At 37.2% G+C, this 21,034-nt stretch overlaps 2 protein-coding genes and 1 long non-coding RNA gene across 3 annotated transcripts; all 3 read right to left on the bottom strand.

The window, feature by feature from the left end:
* Nucleotides 1-11: 11 nt before the first annotated feature.
* Nucleotides 12-1,819, bottom strand: LOC146523056 (uncharacterized). The gene is made up of 3 exons (XR_014873271.1): nucleotides 1,049-1,819; nucleotides 768-833; nucleotides 12-347 (listed from the first exon to the last, which is right to left on the bottom strand). It is a non-coding gene; the product is annotated as an uncharacterized LOC146523056 (long non-coding RNA).
* Nucleotides 1,820-2,579: 760 nt separating this feature from the next.
* Nucleotides 2,580-6,055, bottom strand: LOC146523055 (high affinity immunoglobulin gamma Fc receptor I-like). The gene is made up of 4 exons (XM_085154186.1): nucleotides 6,040-6,055; nucleotides 5,602-5,661; nucleotides 4,578-4,844; nucleotides 2,580-4,209 (listed from the first exon to the last, which is right to left on the bottom strand). The coding sequence occupies exons 1-4, from the start codon at nucleotides 6,053-6,055 to the stop codon at nucleotides 3,875-3,877; spliced, it is 678 nt and encodes a 225-aa protein (XP_085010312.1). The 3' UTR covers nucleotides 2,580-3,874.
* A 6,827-nt stretch (nucleotides 6,056-12,882) lies between these two features.
* LOC146523054 (low affinity immunoglobulin gamma Fc region receptor III-A-like) lies at nucleotides 12,883-18,597 on the bottom strand. The gene is made up of 6 exons (XM_085155510.1): nucleotides 16,924-18,597; nucleotides 16,358-16,624; nucleotides 15,712-15,957; nucleotides 15,313-15,480; nucleotides 14,680-14,746; nucleotides 12,883-14,013 (listed from the first exon to the last, which is right to left on the bottom strand). The coding sequence occupies exons 2-6, from the start codon at nucleotides 16,518-16,520 to the stop codon at nucleotides 13,977-13,979; spliced, it is 681 nt and encodes a 226-aa protein (XP_085011636.1). The 5' UTR covers nucleotides 16,521-16,624; nucleotides 16,924-18,597; the 3' UTR covers nucleotides 12,883-13,976.
* Between the last annotated feature and the right edge of the window lie 2,437 nt (nucleotides 18,598-21,034).

Here is a 21,034-nt window from a genome sequence, read left to right as displayed (position 1 = left end):
AAAATAGACATGATGATGTGAAGTGGCAGACGTTTTACTCTCAGATGAAGAATGGAGATAATTAACAAAACAAACCATGAGGGCGAGATGTTTGTCTATAAACAGCCATCTTTTCACCAATTAGACATTAATTGTTTATACAAAAGGAATGAAATGTGCTAATAACCACAAAAAATGTTTCATTGTATTTTATATAAATGCCACTTTTTCCAAAGGAAATAAAAGGCACACTGAAGACTAGCATTCTCTTTATTTTTAGTTTTGTATTGCACAGTAAAAGTTATCCGGATCCATGCCAGTAATTCGTTGACTGGCATCTCTCTGCAACCAGCTCGCTGCTGCCAGCTCTGTTTGGAGACACAATCAATTTCAAAACAGTTGTTTATTTATTTTGAAATAACAACAGAGCTATCAGAAATTTTGGAAACTATATTTGAACCAACTAATAATTTCAAATTTTTTGCCAACTATGACAAATTAATTATCTAACTGTTTTAAATCTGATAAACCGAGGGGACTCATCAACATATTTTTCTGTCAGTTTCTTGTGTGGGTTTGTTTTTCTGAGATCCACAAAACAAAGCTCAAAATATCAAAAACATGAAACACACACGGTGTGTTTAAAAGAAATATAAATTAAAAAGAAAAAAATATATAACATCACTGTCAGAAATCCCCCAAAAGCACCAAAACTAACATACATTTTAGTTGTTCTCAAAACATAGGGGTGAGCTTAAAGGATGTTAAATCTTTTCAATGTCAATTACCTTTCACATTGCTGGGTTTTCTGACCATAGCATACGTCTCCTGGACTGATTCAAGTGCATGGTCCTCTGCAGGCATATAACAACAAAACATCATAAGAATGATTTTTCTTTTCATTACATTTAAATGTAAATTGTCCTCACTTATTTCCGGCTGTGAAAATGTGATGTGTGGACTTCTGGAAGATGTTACTTTTTATATGATAGCATATTTCTCTTCCACTAGGCCTTTTAAGCAATTAGGGGTATTATAACTTCAATGTTTTCCAGTTTAGGCAAATTACCTTTGGGTATTCTTGGTTTTGTGATGAGGGAATATGTCTCATTGTTTTGTTGAGCTCTGCTTACCACTGCAGGCACTGAAATATAGAGATAAGCCAAATCTTAAACAAAGTATAAAGATATGGGCAGACAATTTAGTTACATTTTTTTAAATCTCTCATTCCAGACACTTTCTCTATATGATAACCATCTCAAAGTAAACATAGTAAAATGAAAGAGAAATGACAAAACAAGAGTGATGGTTAAAATGTTGTGTTGTTGTTTTTGGTCAACAAGTTATTACTAAATTAAATTATATTACTTACATCTTAGGACCCTGATAGTTCTTATTTATATTAGTTATTACGATGTTATTGTCTTTCCTAGCAACCACCTACCAGTAGTGTGGGACATATTTATAGGATTTATGCTTCTACCACATGAAAACACAACACAATTTGTTTCATAACAGTAACATGCAATTTATATACAAAAAATGATAACAGCATGTTGCCTAATAAAAATAATTGACCAATCTTGCTTGTGCAGTAAGGTTATACTGGCCTTTTTTTGCAGAGGGGGAGGTAGATCTAGCTCTCGTGCTCCCTGTGTCTCATGAAAATGTGACAAAATGTTAAGAGTAGATATAGAGACACATTTTATGTCAAGGAAAATAAGCTGTCTGGAGAAACACACCAGTAAAAATACTTTCTATTTCAGTCAACTGAATACATGTTTAGTCTCCTAAAGTCTTATGATATTTAGTCGACTAAAACTATGAATTTAGTTGACTAAATTATGACTAAAACAAAATGATGTTTTATTCACAATTTTAATCAAAAGTCTGTTATAATATTAATCATATTCAATCAACTAAGACAAGATTAAAATTCAAAAGATTTAGATGCCTAAATGTTGTTTTATCCACAAAACAAAATAAATTAAATTAAACTAAATTAAAAGCTAAATGAAACATTTGATATCAAAATTAACACTAAAAAAACCTGCTGAGGGACTAAAATCACAGACCAAACAATACAATAGCAGGTGCATGTCCTAGGGTATACGGTTTACTAAAGGACTGTGTTTCTAATTTCCATGATCCCGCAGATTTGAAGTACTGTTTTTATTCCTAAACAGATGTTGGGCTTACTGACCTGTTTGTGCAGAAGAGGGAGACTGGAAGGAGGCAGTAGAATTTTGAGCACCTGCTTATAAAAAAGACAAAATAAACAAGAAAAAAAGTTAATTAGTGATGGCCACCAGGAATCACTAAGCAAGCTTATTGTTATAAAATAAAAAGACATGTTTTGATGAGCATACTGTCAACATACCTGGTGTCAAAGAAGTTTCTTCTGTGTGATTTCTGATGGTTTGTTGATGTTTATTACGTTGAAACACTCCTACCAATATTAGCAGAATGACCACCAATAAAACACCCAAACCAATGCAGAGCCCCAGGTAGATCTCTAAGTAAGGAACTGTAGGATGACCTGGTGGAAAGATAATTGCAATGTGCATTAGAAAGGATTAAAATGTTTTAAATTACTCATTAAAAAAAAGGAAAAATATATATAAAACATATATATATATATACTATTCAATACAATTATGTATACCCAATATGATTTAGTCCCATTTCAGAAGGTGGCATACTGATCCAATCATTAGCCAATAGAAAAGATGTGCTAGGAAACATGGGACAACAAAAGCCAGCTGGAGCTGACTGTGTGTTGCATGAATGATAGATCCACATACAGACAACAAACAACTTGGATAAACAAAAAGCCTCTTATAGAGGGTGACAACATGAGTACACAAACCAAGGTAAAAAAAAGAGAACTGGGACAAAACTAAACTAAGGCTTAAATCGGAAGAAACAGTGACTACGAAAACAGTGACATGAACACGGTTCTGCACAGGTGTATGTGAGAAACTATGAAGAGTTTACATGGACAAGAAGCATGAACATGAACATAACCTGAACAGAATCGTGAAAGCCTTAATCTCGCCGTGTTTTGGAGGAAAGAAAAACAGATGACCTGACAAAGACTGAATGACAACACACAGACTAAATGCACACGGGAGGTAATCAAGGGAAGTGGAAACACATAGTGAAACAGTTGACACAAATCAACAACATTGTAGGAGAAGAGTAAAACTAAACACACTGAACAAAGAAACACAAGACTTACAAAATAAAACAGGAAACATGTAGAGGCGTAGACATGATAACACAAACTTGACAACATGAACAGGCAGACAAGACACCTATGACAGACTAACACAGAAGACAGGAAATGACACAAACACAGACACATAGATGAAAAAACTAAACGTCAACTAAACCCTAAGTAAGATATTTCAATACAACCTAAAAGTTTGTTGGTAAAAAAAAAGAGATGTCAACAACGACCACATTTTGACTACACATACCTATGTAGAGAAATCCTATGGACGTCAACACCAGACTAACATTAGACATCGAAATAAAGATGTTGCCTTATGTTACAAAACAACCAACTTCAGAACTGAACCTCCAAAAATGACATGTAAAGGCATCATTCTGATGTCTCTTTGAACCGTGGCTATGTTCATTATAGACCATATATTATTTCTCATTTACACACTTTATCATGAAGCTTTAAAATATAGTTTGGGTACTGTGGCACGGTTGCAGGTGAGACTGACACACCTTAGCTGCATCAGCTCGTCACGCCTCCCCTGCATATAAGAGTAAACTGGGTCCTGACTGTGTTGTTGTTGTGTACATGTGGCTGGCAGCTAAAAAGCTGCAGCTGTGAGTGTAAGACGCAAGAAACGGAGTAAATAAAGATGCTGAAAAGCATTCAAGTGTGGTGAGGTCCATCTTTACTGCCACAGATACAAAGTTTGTCTCCATTTTTGGGGGAAAAATATTGATGCATCTTACTTCCAACAGTTAGCCAGCTCTCTGGTGATTCTCCAGCATCAGCAATACTACATTTGTAAAGTCCTTCATCGGATTTGGACACAGTGGGAGCCATTATGTTTCCTGATGAGCTGCTCCCAATGGGGACGCCATTTTTATAGAATTTTGCAGTGTAGTTGGAGTTTGCATCCTTTTTTTTACAATGCAAGGTTACGTTTTCTCCCTGCGTTACAGGTTGGGCAGGAATCTCCAGGATCACATGACTCTCTAAATCTAAATGGCAGAATGTATAACAGTTATTGTTTCAAAAAGTGATATTTGTTAAAATTATACATATATGGAAATCATTAATTATATTCATTAATTACTAACAATAATAGCTCACATCATTTTTAAATAGAAATCTCTTTCAAAACATATGATACTTCTGATTATTACAATGCACATGCAGTAAATATATGTATATGTGTTATTTTATTATGATTGTGATGCATTTTATGAATAAAAATTTACTTTACCTTACTGCTATTAAAATATATATCAAATATGTCATTGTGCATTACTGTAAGTGATATACTAAACAGAAAAAACGGTGAGTGGACTAAATATGTTAACGCATAATTTCATTTCTATGTACATACCAGTTACAGTGACATTGACAGAGTTGCTTTTTTGTATTCCTCCCATTTCACACCAGTATTCTCCAGTGTCAGTTGATGGATAAGCATTACTAATTTTGCAAGGTCCAGTCGATGTTTCCCAGGTTGAAGCACATGTTCTAACATCTCCATTTATCTTTTTCATCACTCTCCATCCAGTCAGCCCATTTTGCCCTTCACAGCTGATAGTGATAGATTCTGATTGAAAGAACTGCTGTCTGTTTGGAGCAACTTGAGGAAAACCTGAATCTGAGACAGAAAATCAAATAAAGACTCTGCCGTCAATGTCTGAATATATAGAATAAAACTTTGATATATAGAATAAATGAACCTCATGTTGATAGTTGAGGTTTTCTGAATTATCTGCCTTTACAAAATGGCAACAGCAGAACTATTTCAGTAGTTTGAAGAGTTTGACAACTGTTTTGTGACAGCTGTTCAAACGAAGAGAAAATTTTGCACAATACTTGAGAGAAATTATCAATCAAAGATGGAGATGTCAACTGAGATAACTGGTCAAGCAGAAGCTGAAGCACATGATAACACATAATACCATATCACTGAAACCGTTACACCATTTTACATCCAAGATAAGTCATAAAAATGCAAACAAATTTAATGTCACTTTTCATTAAATATATTCAGAAGATCATTCTATATATATACAAATTTCATTCCATATATTCAAATATCACACACACACACACACACACACACACACACACACATATATATATATATATATATATATATATATATATATATATATATATATATATATATATATACAACATATATATGTATATATATAAAGGGCTATTTCAGAACTGTTTTAGAGGTTTATGTTGTAGCACTATTTTTAGCTGGAAAACAACAACTGCATTAGTTTCAAAAACATTCAGATTGTTAAGAGATTATAAAATCTATTACACACACACTACTACATCCACACACACACAGACACTTAAAAAAACACAAAAAGCAACATGAATAATTAAAAACTTACTATGTGTTTGAGAATCACTGAATTCAGCTACTACACCCAACAGCAAAAGAACATTCAGCACTGAAAAGGTTAAGAATGAGACTTTCAATATTTAATATTTTTGTCAGTGTTTTTGATAACACTTTTTAACACAACCAGCTAATAAAACGCAAGTACTCTGTATTTACTTGCATTTTGCAGGAAAGTACAGGCAGAAGATCTAAGATGGAGAAATATAGTTGTTGGGGTTTTTTTCCCAGGATTTTACCATGAAATCACCCAGTATTAAAATTACCTAGTTAGATTTTATGTTATTATTGAAATATTTCACATTTCATGAAATTACAGGCTACTTGAGCCTTAGTGATGTGTGCTACAGTGTAATTGTTTAATTGTTTTGGGGGTCTTGCAGGTGACTCCATAATATGGCTCACATTTTAGAAAGTACACAGTACTTACAATCTACTTGTTTCATCGTTGACTTCAAAAACATGAGTTGTACTTACAGTGTACTTTGTTCATTGCTTCTTGCAAAAACCTGACTTGTTGCTTGCAAACTGCATGTAAGTACGCTGTATTTGTGCCTTGTTGTCTGCAAAATGCACGTTAGAATAGGGTACTTGCACCTTATTTATGGTTCATATTATAAGGCATTACAATGTTTTTTGGGTTGTTTTTTTTTTTGCATCATTAATAATAAGTCCTATGTATTTATTAGTGAGCTAAACAGCTCACCATAAAAATACATGCAAATATATGGCTGTATTTTGGATATATTAATTTGCCCTTCAGTCTATCCATGTATTTTTTTAAGACAATGTCAGTACTCACAAAGTCTGATGGTGGGAAATCTGACCTCCATGCTGTCTTGCTGCTGACTGCATGAGCATCAGACTAAATTGAGGATATATTCTTTTGTACGAACTTCCTCTTCCTGTGTTTCTGTGGTGACTGAGGCCCAACAGGGTTCCATTTCAAAGACATGTGATTGCATGAAAATGTCCCTACAGCCTACTATTTGTTTTATGCTCTTTTATTTATTGAATTTTGTGTTTTCTCAATTTTAGATTTTGATCAGTCAGCCTACTTTTTGGCATCTGGTGAAAATTTAAAAAATAAAGTAATTGCTCAGTCATAGAAACCCACAGTGCACCGTGTTTTTTTTTTGTTTGTTTGTTTGTTTTTGCTGATGGTAATGCCATACTTTAAGATTTCTGCAGTTACTGAGTCAGCAGAGTATGGGTAATAGAGAGAACTTTAAAGCACTATGCCTCTATCCACTTTGCTTTGTAACTTTTTTTCTTCCACTTTGTGGCTGAGTTACTGTGATTCCTAAAAGCCATTTTGAAATAACACAACATATGATTGTGGAATTTTCCCAGGAGCAAAAGACAAATGGTCTTGTTCCTATTCCAGTAGGGGAGACCGGGGATAGTTGTAACATTTTTCACATTTCTGTCTGTAAATTGGAGCTCTTTTAAGGTAGTGGATTCAAAATGTAATGCAAAGTATTTACATGTCTCGGCTATTAAATAGTGCAGCTATTTTCTCTGCAGCACAATTACCCATTGCATGGTATGGTCTCAAACACAAAGAGTGAAATGTTACAATTAACCCCATAGTCTGGGTTAGTTGTAACATATCCTGGGGTGAAATGTAACACAATGAAATAAGGGTACTAACAAAACATTAACATGTAATCTTTGCTTATTCAACACATGATTGCAATTAGAGCCATTTATGTAGCTATGTGTGTGTGTGACAGAATGCAGAAATCTAGCTTTTGAACATATGCCAACCCCCCAAAAAAGACAAATTATGGAATTTTCTGCAACTGAATATTTCATTAATTTTGGTTGGTCTTCCTTGAGTTTGGCCTCACTGGCTCAGTGGGCATTATAACCTACCACTCTTGCACCAATTTTGAACATAACAATGAAGCTGAAAAAATGTAGTTGTTCACCAGCATCGCAATTCCATTACTTTTTATCATGGCTTACCTTGGTGTGGTTTGCAAAGTGCTTCAGAAAGATGAGGAAATCTGTTTCTTGCACCCATCCTGATTTATTTCCACTACCAATACTTCCTACTGGTCCATCTCTGACACAGTGGTCTGCATAATGTATGTGTGGGAACACAAACAGTGGAGGAATTGTGTTGCCAATGGCATTAACCTCATATACAAAAGCGACCAGTGAACCTCTCTCTGCTGATGTCGTTGCCCCAACTTGTTTAATATAAGTTAAAGTAATAGTGTGGTAAGTTGTAACATCTGCATTATTGTTACAACTGACCCAGACTGTTGCTGTTACAACTGACCCAGACTCCTATAGCCATGAACTAGCTAACATTACAGCCAACGGCTAAAACATTAGCACTAAAGACCTACACAGAATATATCCCCATAGGCATACAAATAACATAATTTAAGTTTGATGACTTTAACTGCAAAGCAGATAATGCTATTAGAAATTGAAATAAAGTAGAAAAACGTACTTTTTGGCATACAAATTACTTTTTTCCGTGTTAAATTGTCTGTGTTTGACAAAATGTGCTGATTTTTCACATGTGATAGCAGAACTGAGTTGGGCATGCACAGGATGAGTCACATCATTTGAAACTTAGCCCTGATTGGAGAAATTGGAAGTGTTACAACTGACCCACATTACAACTATCCCCGGTCTCCCCTACAACCCTTTAAATCAGTGACCAGGTTTGTAGAAGCATGAATAGGTGCTTGATTTAATGAGACTAAGAACAAATCATTGCCTTGTGACCTAAAGATAAAGGTGGTTTTGGCCTTCTGGACTTCATGGACCTGAACTTTACATTTAAGGAGAAAATGTACAGCTAAAGCTACAAGCTAAAAGAATGCTTAAAATCTCCTAAATCATTATGGCATTTTAATCCACACAACATTTTTAGGAAAGATTCAGATTAAGTGGTGTGGCATAATATTTTTTCCATATAGTTCATGTTGCCCCAGGTATCACATTATATTTGTTTTAAGCTTCATTACAATTCATGAATAAATTATTACAAAATGGCTTTTTTTCTCCTCATGGCTCATATGTACTGTACATGTCTATTCTATGCTATACATTAAAACAGAGATGCAGTTTGGTCAAGAGGGAAACAAAATTTTATCTGGATCCCACTAAGTATGCCAAATGCAAATATTATGAATTATGCATGTTGACTGTGCTGCTTATATGCATCCCTCCAATTTCGCACCAGTATTCTCCAATTATGTCTGTAAAATGTAAAATCTCTAAAATGTAGACTTAAAATGTGGACTTAAAATTAGATTTCTAGAAAGCTACTTTTTCTGTAGTTGATAAAAAAAAACATAAATAAATAAATTAATTAATTAATTAATTTACGAGTTAATTAGATGGTTGGGCTTACGTTGCTAACCTGGTCACAGAGGGAATACCGGTGAGTCCTGGCTAACACTGCTAACTCCGGAATGAGCGTGACATAAACTGGATTCCAGCTGCTGCGGGCAAGACGAGAGAGAGCGGTAAGAGGAAAGGAGGGGGACTGGCAGTGTTGTGTGTGTTGTGAACGACAGATGGTGTAACCCTGGGAACATCACTGTGAAAGAACAACTCTGCAGCAGAGACATTGAGCTGTTAGCCGTTAGTATGTCTCCGTTCTACATCCCCAGGGTTTCTCGCATATTATCGTGATAACAGCGTCCCTCCTCAATGAACTCCACACTGCCCACCTTCACCCAGTATCTGACATGCCCAACCAGGACTTACTTTACTCAGGCACAGAAGAGGCATACAGTTTATTACCTGTATGCCTCTACTGCGCCTGGGGAGCTGAAAAGGGTGCAGAGAGAGCTGAATGGACTGACAAGGAAAGGCAAGGACAGCTACAGGCAGAAGATGGAGAACCAGCTTTAAGAAAACAACGTTGGCGAAGTCTTGAGAGGCCTTAGAACCATCTTGGGTCACAAAGGTCAGAACTCTCTGCCTGGGAGGGATGTGAGGTGGGCAAATGAACTGAATCATTTCTTTAATATGTTTGATTCAGCCGTGAGGCAGTCTTCAACATCGGCTGCAGACTTACCCGCCCCCACTGCTGCTGTTCCACCTCAGATACCTCAGCCACTTCACACCTCCTCTACTCACCCTGATCACTACTCTCCACCCCCACCCACAGCATCCAGCACACAGCCAACACAAAACTCCAGCCTGTCTCTCTCGAACATCCAGGTTAGGAGGGAACTGAGGAGGATCAGAGCCAGGAAGGCAGTGGGTCCAGATGGCATCAGCTCAAGGGTTGTCAAGTCCTGTGCAGATCAACTGTGTGGGATGATGGAGCACATCTTCAACCTGAGCCGGAGGGTGGGGAAAGTCCCACAGCTCTGGAAAACCTCTTGTGTTGTACCAGTGCCAAAGACTCCACGTCCCAAGGACCTCAACAGCTACAGGCCGGGCTAGCAGTAGTCTTCTGCACAAACATCCTCCACTGCAACTACTAAACATCCAAGGAAAGGTTTAAGCCTTATCCTAATAGTAGAGATAGTGTATCCCTCCCAAATCTAAAACTTTACAAGTTAACATGTTTTCATGTTAACTAGTTAACATGAAAACTAGGAGAACCAAGTACAACCATGATATACAAAGTTAACAGAGAAAATTATTTTTGGGGCCAAGTAATAATAATAATAATGAATTGGATTTATATAGCGCTTTTCAAGGCACCCAAAGCGCTTTACAATGCCACTATTCATTCACTCTCACATTCACACACTGGCGGAGGCAGCTACGGTTGTAGCCACAGCTGCCCTGGGGCAGACTTGACAGAAGGGAGGCTGCCATATCGCGCCATCGGCCCCTCTGGCCAGTACAATAGTCTCAGTTTTACCTGAGTCAATCCAGGTCTTTATGTCTTTAAGACATTGCTGCAATTTAACTAATTGGTGTGTGTTATCTGGCTTCATGGATAGATTGTCACGGTGGGTGTTTGGAGGACACAGATGAGGGGGCAAAACTTTTACTGAACTCAAAGTGAGCCTTTATTAGGGCTGGTAAACAGCAAAGCAAAAATAACCAAACATAAACTATAGCAATAACCCAAACAAAGAACCTAAACTGGGAAACAACTACAGACTATCAATTACTAATACTGTGACTTATTACTGTAACTATGAGCAATGAACACGTCATGAAAAGGCAAAGAACAGAATTCTGGACTGGTACATGAAAGACACAACAGGAGCAGATAACTATGAACATGACCAATAACAGAGTCTTGAGAACTATGAATTATGACGTGTAGCTAAAGTGACAGGGATGGTAACAGATGACGCGACGCAGACTGAATGAAACACAGAGGCTGTATCCCAAATCAGGGTCTGCACGCTTGAAGTACGCGCACTACGTACGGCGTGTACTGTAAGTACGAGAAGTGCGGAAGTGAGAGGCTTGTGAAATGGGACGGTCTAGCCTTTGTTGCGCTGTTCAGGTTGCCTAGCAACCATGATACTAACCGCGAGACACATTACATAGAGCTTTGTTTGACAGAAATGAAGGAGAAAAAATGGTTTGTTGGTCATTCATTTTTGTCATGACATCACTTTGATTAGCTGAGTATCTGAGGCTGAGACCACAGGACTGTAAAACATGATTGTTGGGCTTCATTTCTGTACTGAACAGTCATTTCAAGATTAGTTAGTAAATAACAATTAGCTAATGTTGTTCATGAGACTAAAATCATCTCACTGTGGTAATGTAAATATAATATGGACAATATATGTATTGTCAGATTATTATGATATATAGATATATATAGTGAGCTTGAACTCTGGGTCAAAGTTTCAAGTTGCAGTTATTTATATTTCCTATCACCTTAAATCTTCACTCAAAGACAAGTATCTTTGACAGTGTATATACAGATGTATTATATATAAGAGACATATTGTTCGTTTAATATGGTAAATGGTCTGTATTTGTATACTTTACTTGGTCCTAAGGACCCCAAAGCGCTTTACACTATACACAATCATCCACCCATTCACACACACATTCACACACTGGTGATGGCAAGCTACAGTGTAGCCACAGTCGCCCTGGGGCGCACTGACAGAGGCGAGGACACTGAGACACCGGGCCCTCTGACCACCACCAGTGGGCAACAGGTGAAGTGTCTTGCCCAAGGACACAACGACCGAGACTGTCGGAGCCGGGGCTCGAACCTTCTGATTACAAGACGAACGCCCAACTCTTGAGCCACGATGTTGGCATTATTACATTTGGCTCAATGCTTACATATATGTGTAAAAAGAAAATGTCCGAGCTGTGAAAACTGTGTCTGATAGAATGAAGAGTAGACGGATATATTAAATATTCCTTTATTGGGTGAGGAAATCAGACCATGTCATAACTGCTTTAAGTCATACAGAATAGATATCAGAGCCTTAAACAGGCTGACTTCTGCTAAATGGGTCAAACTGGGCAGAAAGTATACAAACACATAACATCCTTATAGAATATGATGTAACACTATAGATCAACTTACCTCAGAATATATAAAGCATATAAACAATTACAGCAATATGATGCAACAAACACAGCAGTACTGTCACGATCCTGGGTCTTATGACCCAGTGTTTTGAGTTTTAGTTCTTTTGATGTTTATAGTGTTTTAAGCTTATTAGGTTTCTTATGTTCATTTGCTTATTAGCTCCCTCTTGTGTTTTCAACCCCTGTGAAGTCTCCCTTGCCCTTCGTGTGTTTCATGTCTGTGTGTCTTATGTTGTCATGTCTGCCTCTCATGTTTCCTGTTTTATTTTGAAAGAGGTCCTGTGCTTTGGTGGTCTGTTTTGCTCTTTCCCTGTGGGCGTCGTTATGTTCATGTTGTGTCTACTTTGCCTTTCTGTCCTATGTTTCAGCTCCCTATGTTCTGTCTCAGTTGCTGTTAAGTTTACATGTTTTGAGTTCAGTCAGTGTGTTTCCTGTTTTACTTTGAAGGTCCACGTCTCATGTGAGTGTTTCTAGTTTTGCTTCCCTTGTCTCGTCCAGCCTGATTACTCCCAGCTGTGCTCTCCGTCTCTGTCTCATTCCCTCGTTATCCCTCTGTGTATTTAAGCCCTGTGTTTCTCTTTGTCAGTGTTGTAGTCTTCCTCATGGCTGTGTTTCCTTGCGTTTTAGTTTACCCATGTCCCAGTTTAGTTTTCCATGCTGTCCTGCAATAAAGCAGCTTTTTGAGTTTAATTTCGTTGTTGTGAGTCTTGCGTTTGGGTCCTTCTCCTGCCTGTACACAGCCGAAACATGACAAGTACTACTAATCCAAAATACTCAAAGCTTCATAGAACTGAAACAAACATTTATTTTTAGCTCCATTCTGCTGCTGATATATACTTTAGGTTCAGGGGGAGATGACAAAAAGAACTAAAAAAGGACTAAAATGCAACCTAGAAATTAACTAGATGAGCTAAACTAGAACATAAATGAATACAAAAGATACATAAAAACTCAAACACTGGGTCACACGACACAGTACCGTGACATAGATAAAGCTGTATGTCATCTGCATAGCACTGAAAATGTATGCCATGCCTTCTGATGATACTGCCTCATCTGTAACCTTCACTAAAGCTGTTTCTATGCTGTGATGAGCTCTGAAACCTGACTGAAACTCTTCAAATAAGCCTTTGCAGATGATCTGTTAGCTGTTCGACAACACCCTTTCAAGAATTTTTGAGATGAGTCATGTTGCAAACATGTATTTTAGAATTACTTTACCCAATCTTCACTATTTCATATAAGACAAGTCTTGTGTTGACAATATTATCACCATTTTTCCTATAAATGAACATTGTGTTGATGGCTTATGACATTTTAGCTTTATGCCTTAAGCTACATTTGTCATATTGTGTTGCTGCAAAGGACACGGTGAGTATATTTTTAAAAATTTGCAACAGCACTCTCATACCTGTAATGAGGCAGAGTAAATAGAACTGTCTCTCTCTTTCATGTTCAATTTTAACACACTGCTACCTCTTAAATTAGAAGTGATGATGTGAGGTGGGTGAAGTTTCCTCTTTCATGTGAAGAATAAAGACGATGAAAAAACATGGTCTTGGGGTCATTTTTATTTCATGCAAAGTGACACCTTTTCATCAATTATAAATCAACACAATCAATGTTTATATAAAAGCACAATCTAAAACATCAAAATTCTGCTAATAAACACAGAAATATCCATTGTCTTCTCTCTAAATGCAACTCTTTTGACAGTTTTTTTCCATACATCCATAACTTCAATAACATTAAAATTCAAAAAAAACCATTAGAGACTAATATATCCTTCATTTGTGGCTTTGGGTTGTACAAAAGAAGTGTTTCAAATCCTCTTATGTTAAAGCTGAGTTGGTACCTTCATGAACTGTTTCTGGTCAGCCTGCTACGGTTGATTCTGTTTTGAGTACAAATTAAATTTCAAAATACTGAAGCATTCTGGAAATTATATTTGAAACAACAAATGATTTATACATTGTTGCTCTTCTACATTATTTACTCTAATACTATTTGTTCATTTATAAAATGCAATTATGAATAAAATAATGTACCAAATTTAAAAACTTCTAGTCTTTTTTTATTTCACTTGCAGACACACTACTTAAGCTGTCAAGTGGCTGAGCATGTGACCACCAGTTAAAAATATATCTTATGTGCACATTCATTATGATACTTCACAGCCTTCAAACAACCTACATGTTGAAGTGAGGGTGCTCAGCTACATACATTTTGGTATCTGGGTTTCTGGTGTGGTTATTGTCAGAGATCATGACCTTGTGTTAAAAAAGAAGCTGGTAAAGTTTGTCTTTCTCTCTGTGAGAAGATTCAGCTGCTGACACACAGTGTAACAATGATTGAATAATGACAAGACTTTAACAAATGCTCACAAAAACATCAGATAAATTTAAGTCTTGCTCAATAATTTCTGTCTAGAGCAGAAAAGTGATGGACTGCTAAAAAAAACATTTATTTTTCTTTTTTAATGATTACATTGTTTCTTCCACTAGCTTTTTAAACAGCTAGGGATGTTATAGTTTCAATATTTTCACGTTAGGCAAATTACCTTTCATCAACTTTGCTTCTTGTGATGAGGGTACACATCGCCTGGGCAGAATTAGTTATGCTGGCCCCTGCAGACATTGAAACATACAGGCAAGTCAAGACCATAATACAAAGATAACTATGAAGGAAGAATGTTTCCTCAGCTTGACTAGCACATGCCAAGGCTAATCACAAAGTACAGATAGTGTAACATAAATGATACGCATTTAAGATATTATGTAAGTACTATGAGATCATCATGTTGCCTAGCAACCACCTACCAAATAATAATACCAAATTTACAGTGTTTCAGCACTAGAACATCTTAAAAAAGGACAGCATGATTTTAATTTCATGAAGCATCCAAGTAGCATCCAATATGTATTCACAAAACCTCAACTATGTATGTCATATTATGGCATTATCATGTTACCTAGTACCCACCTAAGAACAGACTAAAATTAAAAAACTTTAAAACTCTAAAAGAAATGTAGCATGGGCATGTATTAGTTTTTAAAATCTACTAAAAAAGGTGTAAGTCTTCATTTCTACTCTGGAGTGACATCGGAGAGGGCCAGGGCAGCCAATGCTTATGATTTGGTTTATTGGTTTCAAAGCTAAACAAGAAGTCGTGTTCTATAATGGTGAGCCATACTTGGTGTCAAAGAAGTTTCTTCTATGTGACGTCTGATGGTCTGTTGATGTTTCTGATGTTGAAATACTCCAGTCAGAAGGACCAAAATAATCACCATTAAAACACAGAAACCAATGCCGAACACAAGGTAGAGGTCTAAGCGAAGCACTTGAGGTGGAGCATCAGCTCCTAGAAAGATAATTGCATGCATTGTGTATTAGACATAATTATAATGATGTAAATTAATGTAAACAATTTATATTAATATAAAAAACCAAACACAAACCCTAAACCATCAATTTATGATATACATTCATCAAATAATGCGTATCTTGTCTACACATGGACTTCATGTTTATGGAAAGCTTCAAAATGCATTGTAGATAAAACACACAGCTTTTAATTGTCCATAAAACTTACTTCCAACAGCTAGCCAGCTCTCTGGTGATTCTTCAGTCTTAGAAATGCCACATTTGTAGAAGCCTTCATCAGACTTGGAGACAATGGGGTTCGTCATCTTTCCTGTTGAACCAATCCCAATGGAGGCACCATTTTTATAGAATTCAGCAGTGAAATTGGGGTGTGCATGCTTCTTTTTACAAAGCAGGGTCACATTATCTCCCTCCAACAAAGGATAGGCAGGACTCTCCAGGATCAGAGGACCATCTGAATGTGAATGGCACATGACTTATAAAGTTTCTTATAGAAAACTTGATTTCTCATGAAATTATATAATCTTTCAAATACTACTGGCAATAGGTCAAAAATCATTTTTAAGAAGAAATGCATAATAATTAGTTTCCAAATATAATTTGCTGTATTTGCTACCAAAAACAACTGACCTAAAAATTGGTCATATGTCATTCCTTAAGCGAAATGTGTAAAATGATTCTTATTTACCTGTTAAAGCGCACACACACACACACACACACACACACACACACACACACACACACACACACACACACGCGCGCACGCACACAACACTAATTGATATACCAAACCAACAGATCTAAAAAGTGGATGGACTAAATATGTTTTTATATTTTTTGGTGTATGTACATACCAGTTACAGTGATATTGACAGAGTTGCTTCTTTGTGTTCCTCCATATTCACACCAGTATTCTCCACTGTCAGTTTTCGGATATGCATTAATAATATTGCAAGGCCCAGTAGCTCTATCCCAGGTTGGGGCACATGTTTTAAGGTCTCCATTTATCTTTTTCATCACTCTCCATCCAGTCAGTCCACGTAGCCCTTCACAGCTGATTGTTATAGATTCTAATTCAAAGAACTGTTGCCTGTTTGGAACAATGTCAGGAAAACCTGAATCTAAAACAGAAAATCAAGATGTGTTATTGCTTCTGTCTTTCAAAACACAAATGGACAATATTACTATATTTACTGAAACAAATGCACATGTATGTTGTATTTTTAGGTTTTTCTTAAATACAGATTTTTTCAAAGTTGTTCTAATGTAATGTTGTATTGGAATGTATTATCCTTTTGCAGCTCTGTTGTAGCCCAAAAGTAAGTGCAATAGTTGCCGAACCTTTCAAGTTGTCATGAGACAATATTTACCTATTACATTTTTGTCATAAATAGATCAATGGGAATTTTTAACTACTTACTATGTGTTTGAGAGTCACTGAATTCAGCTACTGTAACTGAGATCAACAGCACATTAATCACTGTAGGGATTAAGAATGACAGTTAAACATCTCAACTTTTTGAATATTTTTTCTTCATCATTAGTGTTGATTCCTGCATTTAGCACTGAGCAGTTACAAATTCCTTAATTCATTCAATAATATTTATGAGTGTGTTTTAGATATGTTAATTTGCCCTTTAATTTCATACGTGCATTTTTTCAATAGTTGATTCAGTAGGTTTGTATAGATAGACAAGGATCAGTACTCACAGACTTTGATATTAGCAACTCTGACCTCCATGTTGTCTTTCTGCTGGCTGTGTGAGTGTCAGACTGAAATGAGGATGTGTTGTTTGTAAGTACATCCTCTTCCTGTGTTTCTGTCTAGCTCACCGACAGGTTTTAGTCTTCCTGAGACAGAGAAATGCTCTGTGTTTAAAAGAACATCTAAAAGGACATAAGCAGTGTGCATAACAGGATAAACAAGGATGTGGTTTCCACTCCATTTACATGCAATCAAATCAAAAAAGCCCCTAATTCAGCCTAAATGTTTTATTTTATGCACTGTTCTTTGTTTTACATGATTAAAAAAATGTCTGTTTCTATGCAGCGGAAGAATGTATAAGATCACATAATAATCATGTACAGTGGGGCAAAAAAGTATTTAGTCAGCCACCGATTGTGCAAGTTCCCCCACTTAAAATGTTGACAGAGGTCAGTAATTTGCACCAGAGGTACACTTCAACTGTGAGAGACAGAATGTGAAAAAAAAATCCATGAATTCACATGGTAGGATTTGTAAAGAATTTATTCGTAAATCAGGGTGGAAAATAAGTATTTGGTCAATAACAAAAATACAACTCAATACTTTGTAACATAACCTTTGTTGGCAATAACAGAGGTCAAACGTTTACTATAGGTCTTTACCAGGTTTGCACACACAGTAGCTGGTATTTTGGCCCATTCCTCCATGCAGATCTTCTCAAGAGCAGTGATGTTTTGGGGCTGTCGCCGAGCAACACGGACTTTCAACTCCCGCCACAGATTTTCTATGGGGTTGAGGTCTGGAGACTGGCTAGGCCACTCCAGGACTTTCAAATGCTTCTTACGGAGCCACTCCTTTGTTGCCCGGGCGGTGTGTTTTGGATCATTGTCATGTTGGAAGACCCAGCTTCATTTCATCTTCACAGTTCTCACTGATGGAAGGAGGTTTTGGCTCAAAATCTCACGATACTTGGCCCCATTCATTCTGTCCTTAACATGGATCAGTCGTCCTGTCCCCTTGGCAGAAAAACAGCCCCATAGCATGATGTTTCCACCCCCATGCTTCAAAGTAGGTATGGTGTTCTTGGGATGCAACTCAGTATTCTTCTTCCTCCAAACACGACGAGTTGAGTTTATACCAAAAAGTTCTACTTTGGTTTCATCTGACCACATGACATTCTCCCAATCCTCTGCTGTATCATCCATGTGCTCTCTGGCAAACTTCAGACGGGCCTGGACATGCACTGGCTTCAGCAGCGGAACACGTCTGGCACTGCTGGATTTGATTCCCTGCCGTTGTAGTGTGTTACTGATGGTGACCTTTGTTACTTTGGTCCCAGCTCTCTGCAGGTCATTCACCAGGTCCCCCCGTGTGGTTCTGGGATCTTTGCCCGTGGGATCATTTCGACCCCACGGGATGAGATCTTGCGTGGTGCCCCAGATCGAGGGAGATTATCAGTGGTCTTGTATGTCTTCCATTTTCTGATGATTGCTCCCACAGTTGATTTTTTCACACCAAGCTGCTTACCTATTGTAGATTCACTCTTCCCAGTCTGGTGCAGGTCTACAATTCTTTTCCTGGTGTCCTTCAAAAGCTCTTTGGTCTTGACCATGGCGGAGTTTGGAGTCTGACTGGTTGAGGCTGTGGACAGGTGTCTTTTATACAGATGATGAGGTCAAACAGGTGCCATTCATACAGGTAACGAGTGGGGGACAGAAAAGCTTCTTACAGAAGACGTTACAGTCTGTGAGAGCCAGGGATTTTCCTTGTTTGAGGTGACCAAATACTTATTTTCCACCCTGATTTACGAATAAATTCTTTACAAATCCTACCATGTGAATTCATGGATTTTTTTTTCACATTCTGTCTCTCACAGTTGAAGTGTACCTCTGGTGCAAATTACTGACCTCTGTCATCATTTTAAGTGGGGGAACTTGCACAATCGGTGGCTGACTAAATACTTTTTTGCCCCACTGTATGTATGAACACTGTTACAAGAAAAGACTGGTTGCAGCTCACAGGCACTCACTGTGGTGAACTGCTAATCTGAGTGTTGCGTTGCCTTTTCCGAAACAGCTGCGTGGTCAAGAGTAAAATATGATTTTGTAGTTTGATATAAAGCATATCTTTAATTAAAGTGTGGTTTAGTACACAGACAGAATAAGCTGTAGCTTGTTTTGTCTTCCAGAACTGAGATAACCTCAGCTGTTCAATAAAGCCAAAGGTGAGACTATCTGCATGGCCAGTGTTAGACTGTGTCTGAAAACAAAATTTAGAAGCTTAAAGAGAGTTAATGAAAGAATGAAAAGCCAAGAAAGGAATTTGATTTTGATGGTGGAAGGTGGTGTTCAGTTCCTCTGGGCCTGATCTTAAGTAGTTACAGTAAACATTTGACAATCTGTTACTGTTAATTTACTGTTAGTTACTCTTAATTATTACATCACAGTTTTCCACCCACACATCATGATTGATTTTCACATGAAAGTGAAAGTGGAGTCATAATGAAAAAGCTTATATTTGACATATTGATGCTGTAGACAAGGGGAGTTAACAGAACACAAAGTGACATTACAGAGATGCATTTCTTTAAAGTAGCAGCAGAAAATGAGAATATGTAAGTGAATTTAAAGGATATCCAAAATATGCCTGAGTAAATCTGCGATGTTTGCCATGCTTAAAATAACGCTTCCATTTTCATCATTTAAGTGCCAGTCTGCTACAATGACCAATATATTAACGGCCATGTCATACTTTCCCTGTTGGCAGATGAGATGTTTTAAAATAGGTTTGTAATTGTTTTACAAATTTGTAAATGTGGGGTTGGGATGCTAAGTAATTTGTCTTGTGCAAACTGGAATGTCTGGTTTAAAAAAATTAGAACTTTTTTAAAAAATTTAAATTAGACTGGATTATATTTTAAATGTATCAGTATTAAGAAGCTAACATGAACATGTGGGTGGTTTGTTTCTTCTCTCATATCATTTTTTTTTTCTTTTTATCCAAACCATCATTTAGACTCTCAAAATATGGACTTCTGGGGTCTGCCTCTTCTGGCTGTCAAATGGTGGAGCAAAGACACCAATCGTTTGACAGCCAAGAAAGATAGGTGTACTGTTACCATCATTCATTTACAGTCAACTTCCAGACAATATTGACCAGTGCATGCATCTGTATTCCCTTTGAACAAGAATCCAGTATTTTTAAAAGATTTTGCTTCCAGTTGCCCACAATTTGAAGCAAGTCAACATCCCAGCCATTGTTATCTAAAGATGAACGACCATCATCCACCTCTAAACGCCACATTGTTTCAGAAAGTGGGTACAACCCCTGGACCTCACTAACACTACCACATGTGGGTTTGCACTAGTACAGTTAGCATTACTGGAAACATCTGCCATGTCAATGTAACAGCCTGGAATGGTGCTGCCTATGACTCTTTCTTGGACAGCTTCCACTGTGATGGTTACTGGATCCTACTCAGGTGGGTTGGTTCTCTTCTCATACTGTTCCCCTGCCACTAAGAGTACACCTTGGATGGTTCAGTAGAGAGAGAGTTTATTCCCCTGGCTTTTATCTATATGGTTAGCTAAGGGTGTGAGTCTTTTCTTGGCTGTTTCTAAGACCTTAGGTTTAGACAGTTTTCTGTATTTCTTGTTGTTCTGCAGCTCTCATAGTTGTATTTGCAATCTTACGAGCTGTAAAAGTCCAAAACTACAGTATTGTAGCATCCCTCCAACAGAAGACAGAGATGATTGGTCTCTGAGAGACGATTAACAGCAACGCAGGCCATAGCCAATGCCAAAACAACAGGAAAACTAACTTGTAA

This window comes from Neolamprologus multifasciatus, chromosome 3, assembly GCF_963576455.1.
Source record: "Neolamprologus multifasciatus chromosome 3, fNeoMul1.2, whole genome shotgun sequence".
NCBI classification, from domain to species: Eukaryota; Metazoa; Chordata; class Actinopteri; order Cichliformes; family Cichlidae; genus Neolamprologus; species Neolamprologus multifasciatus.
Note: the sequence above shows the minus strand (reverse complement) of the source record. Positions and strands in the feature narration are given on the sequence as shown.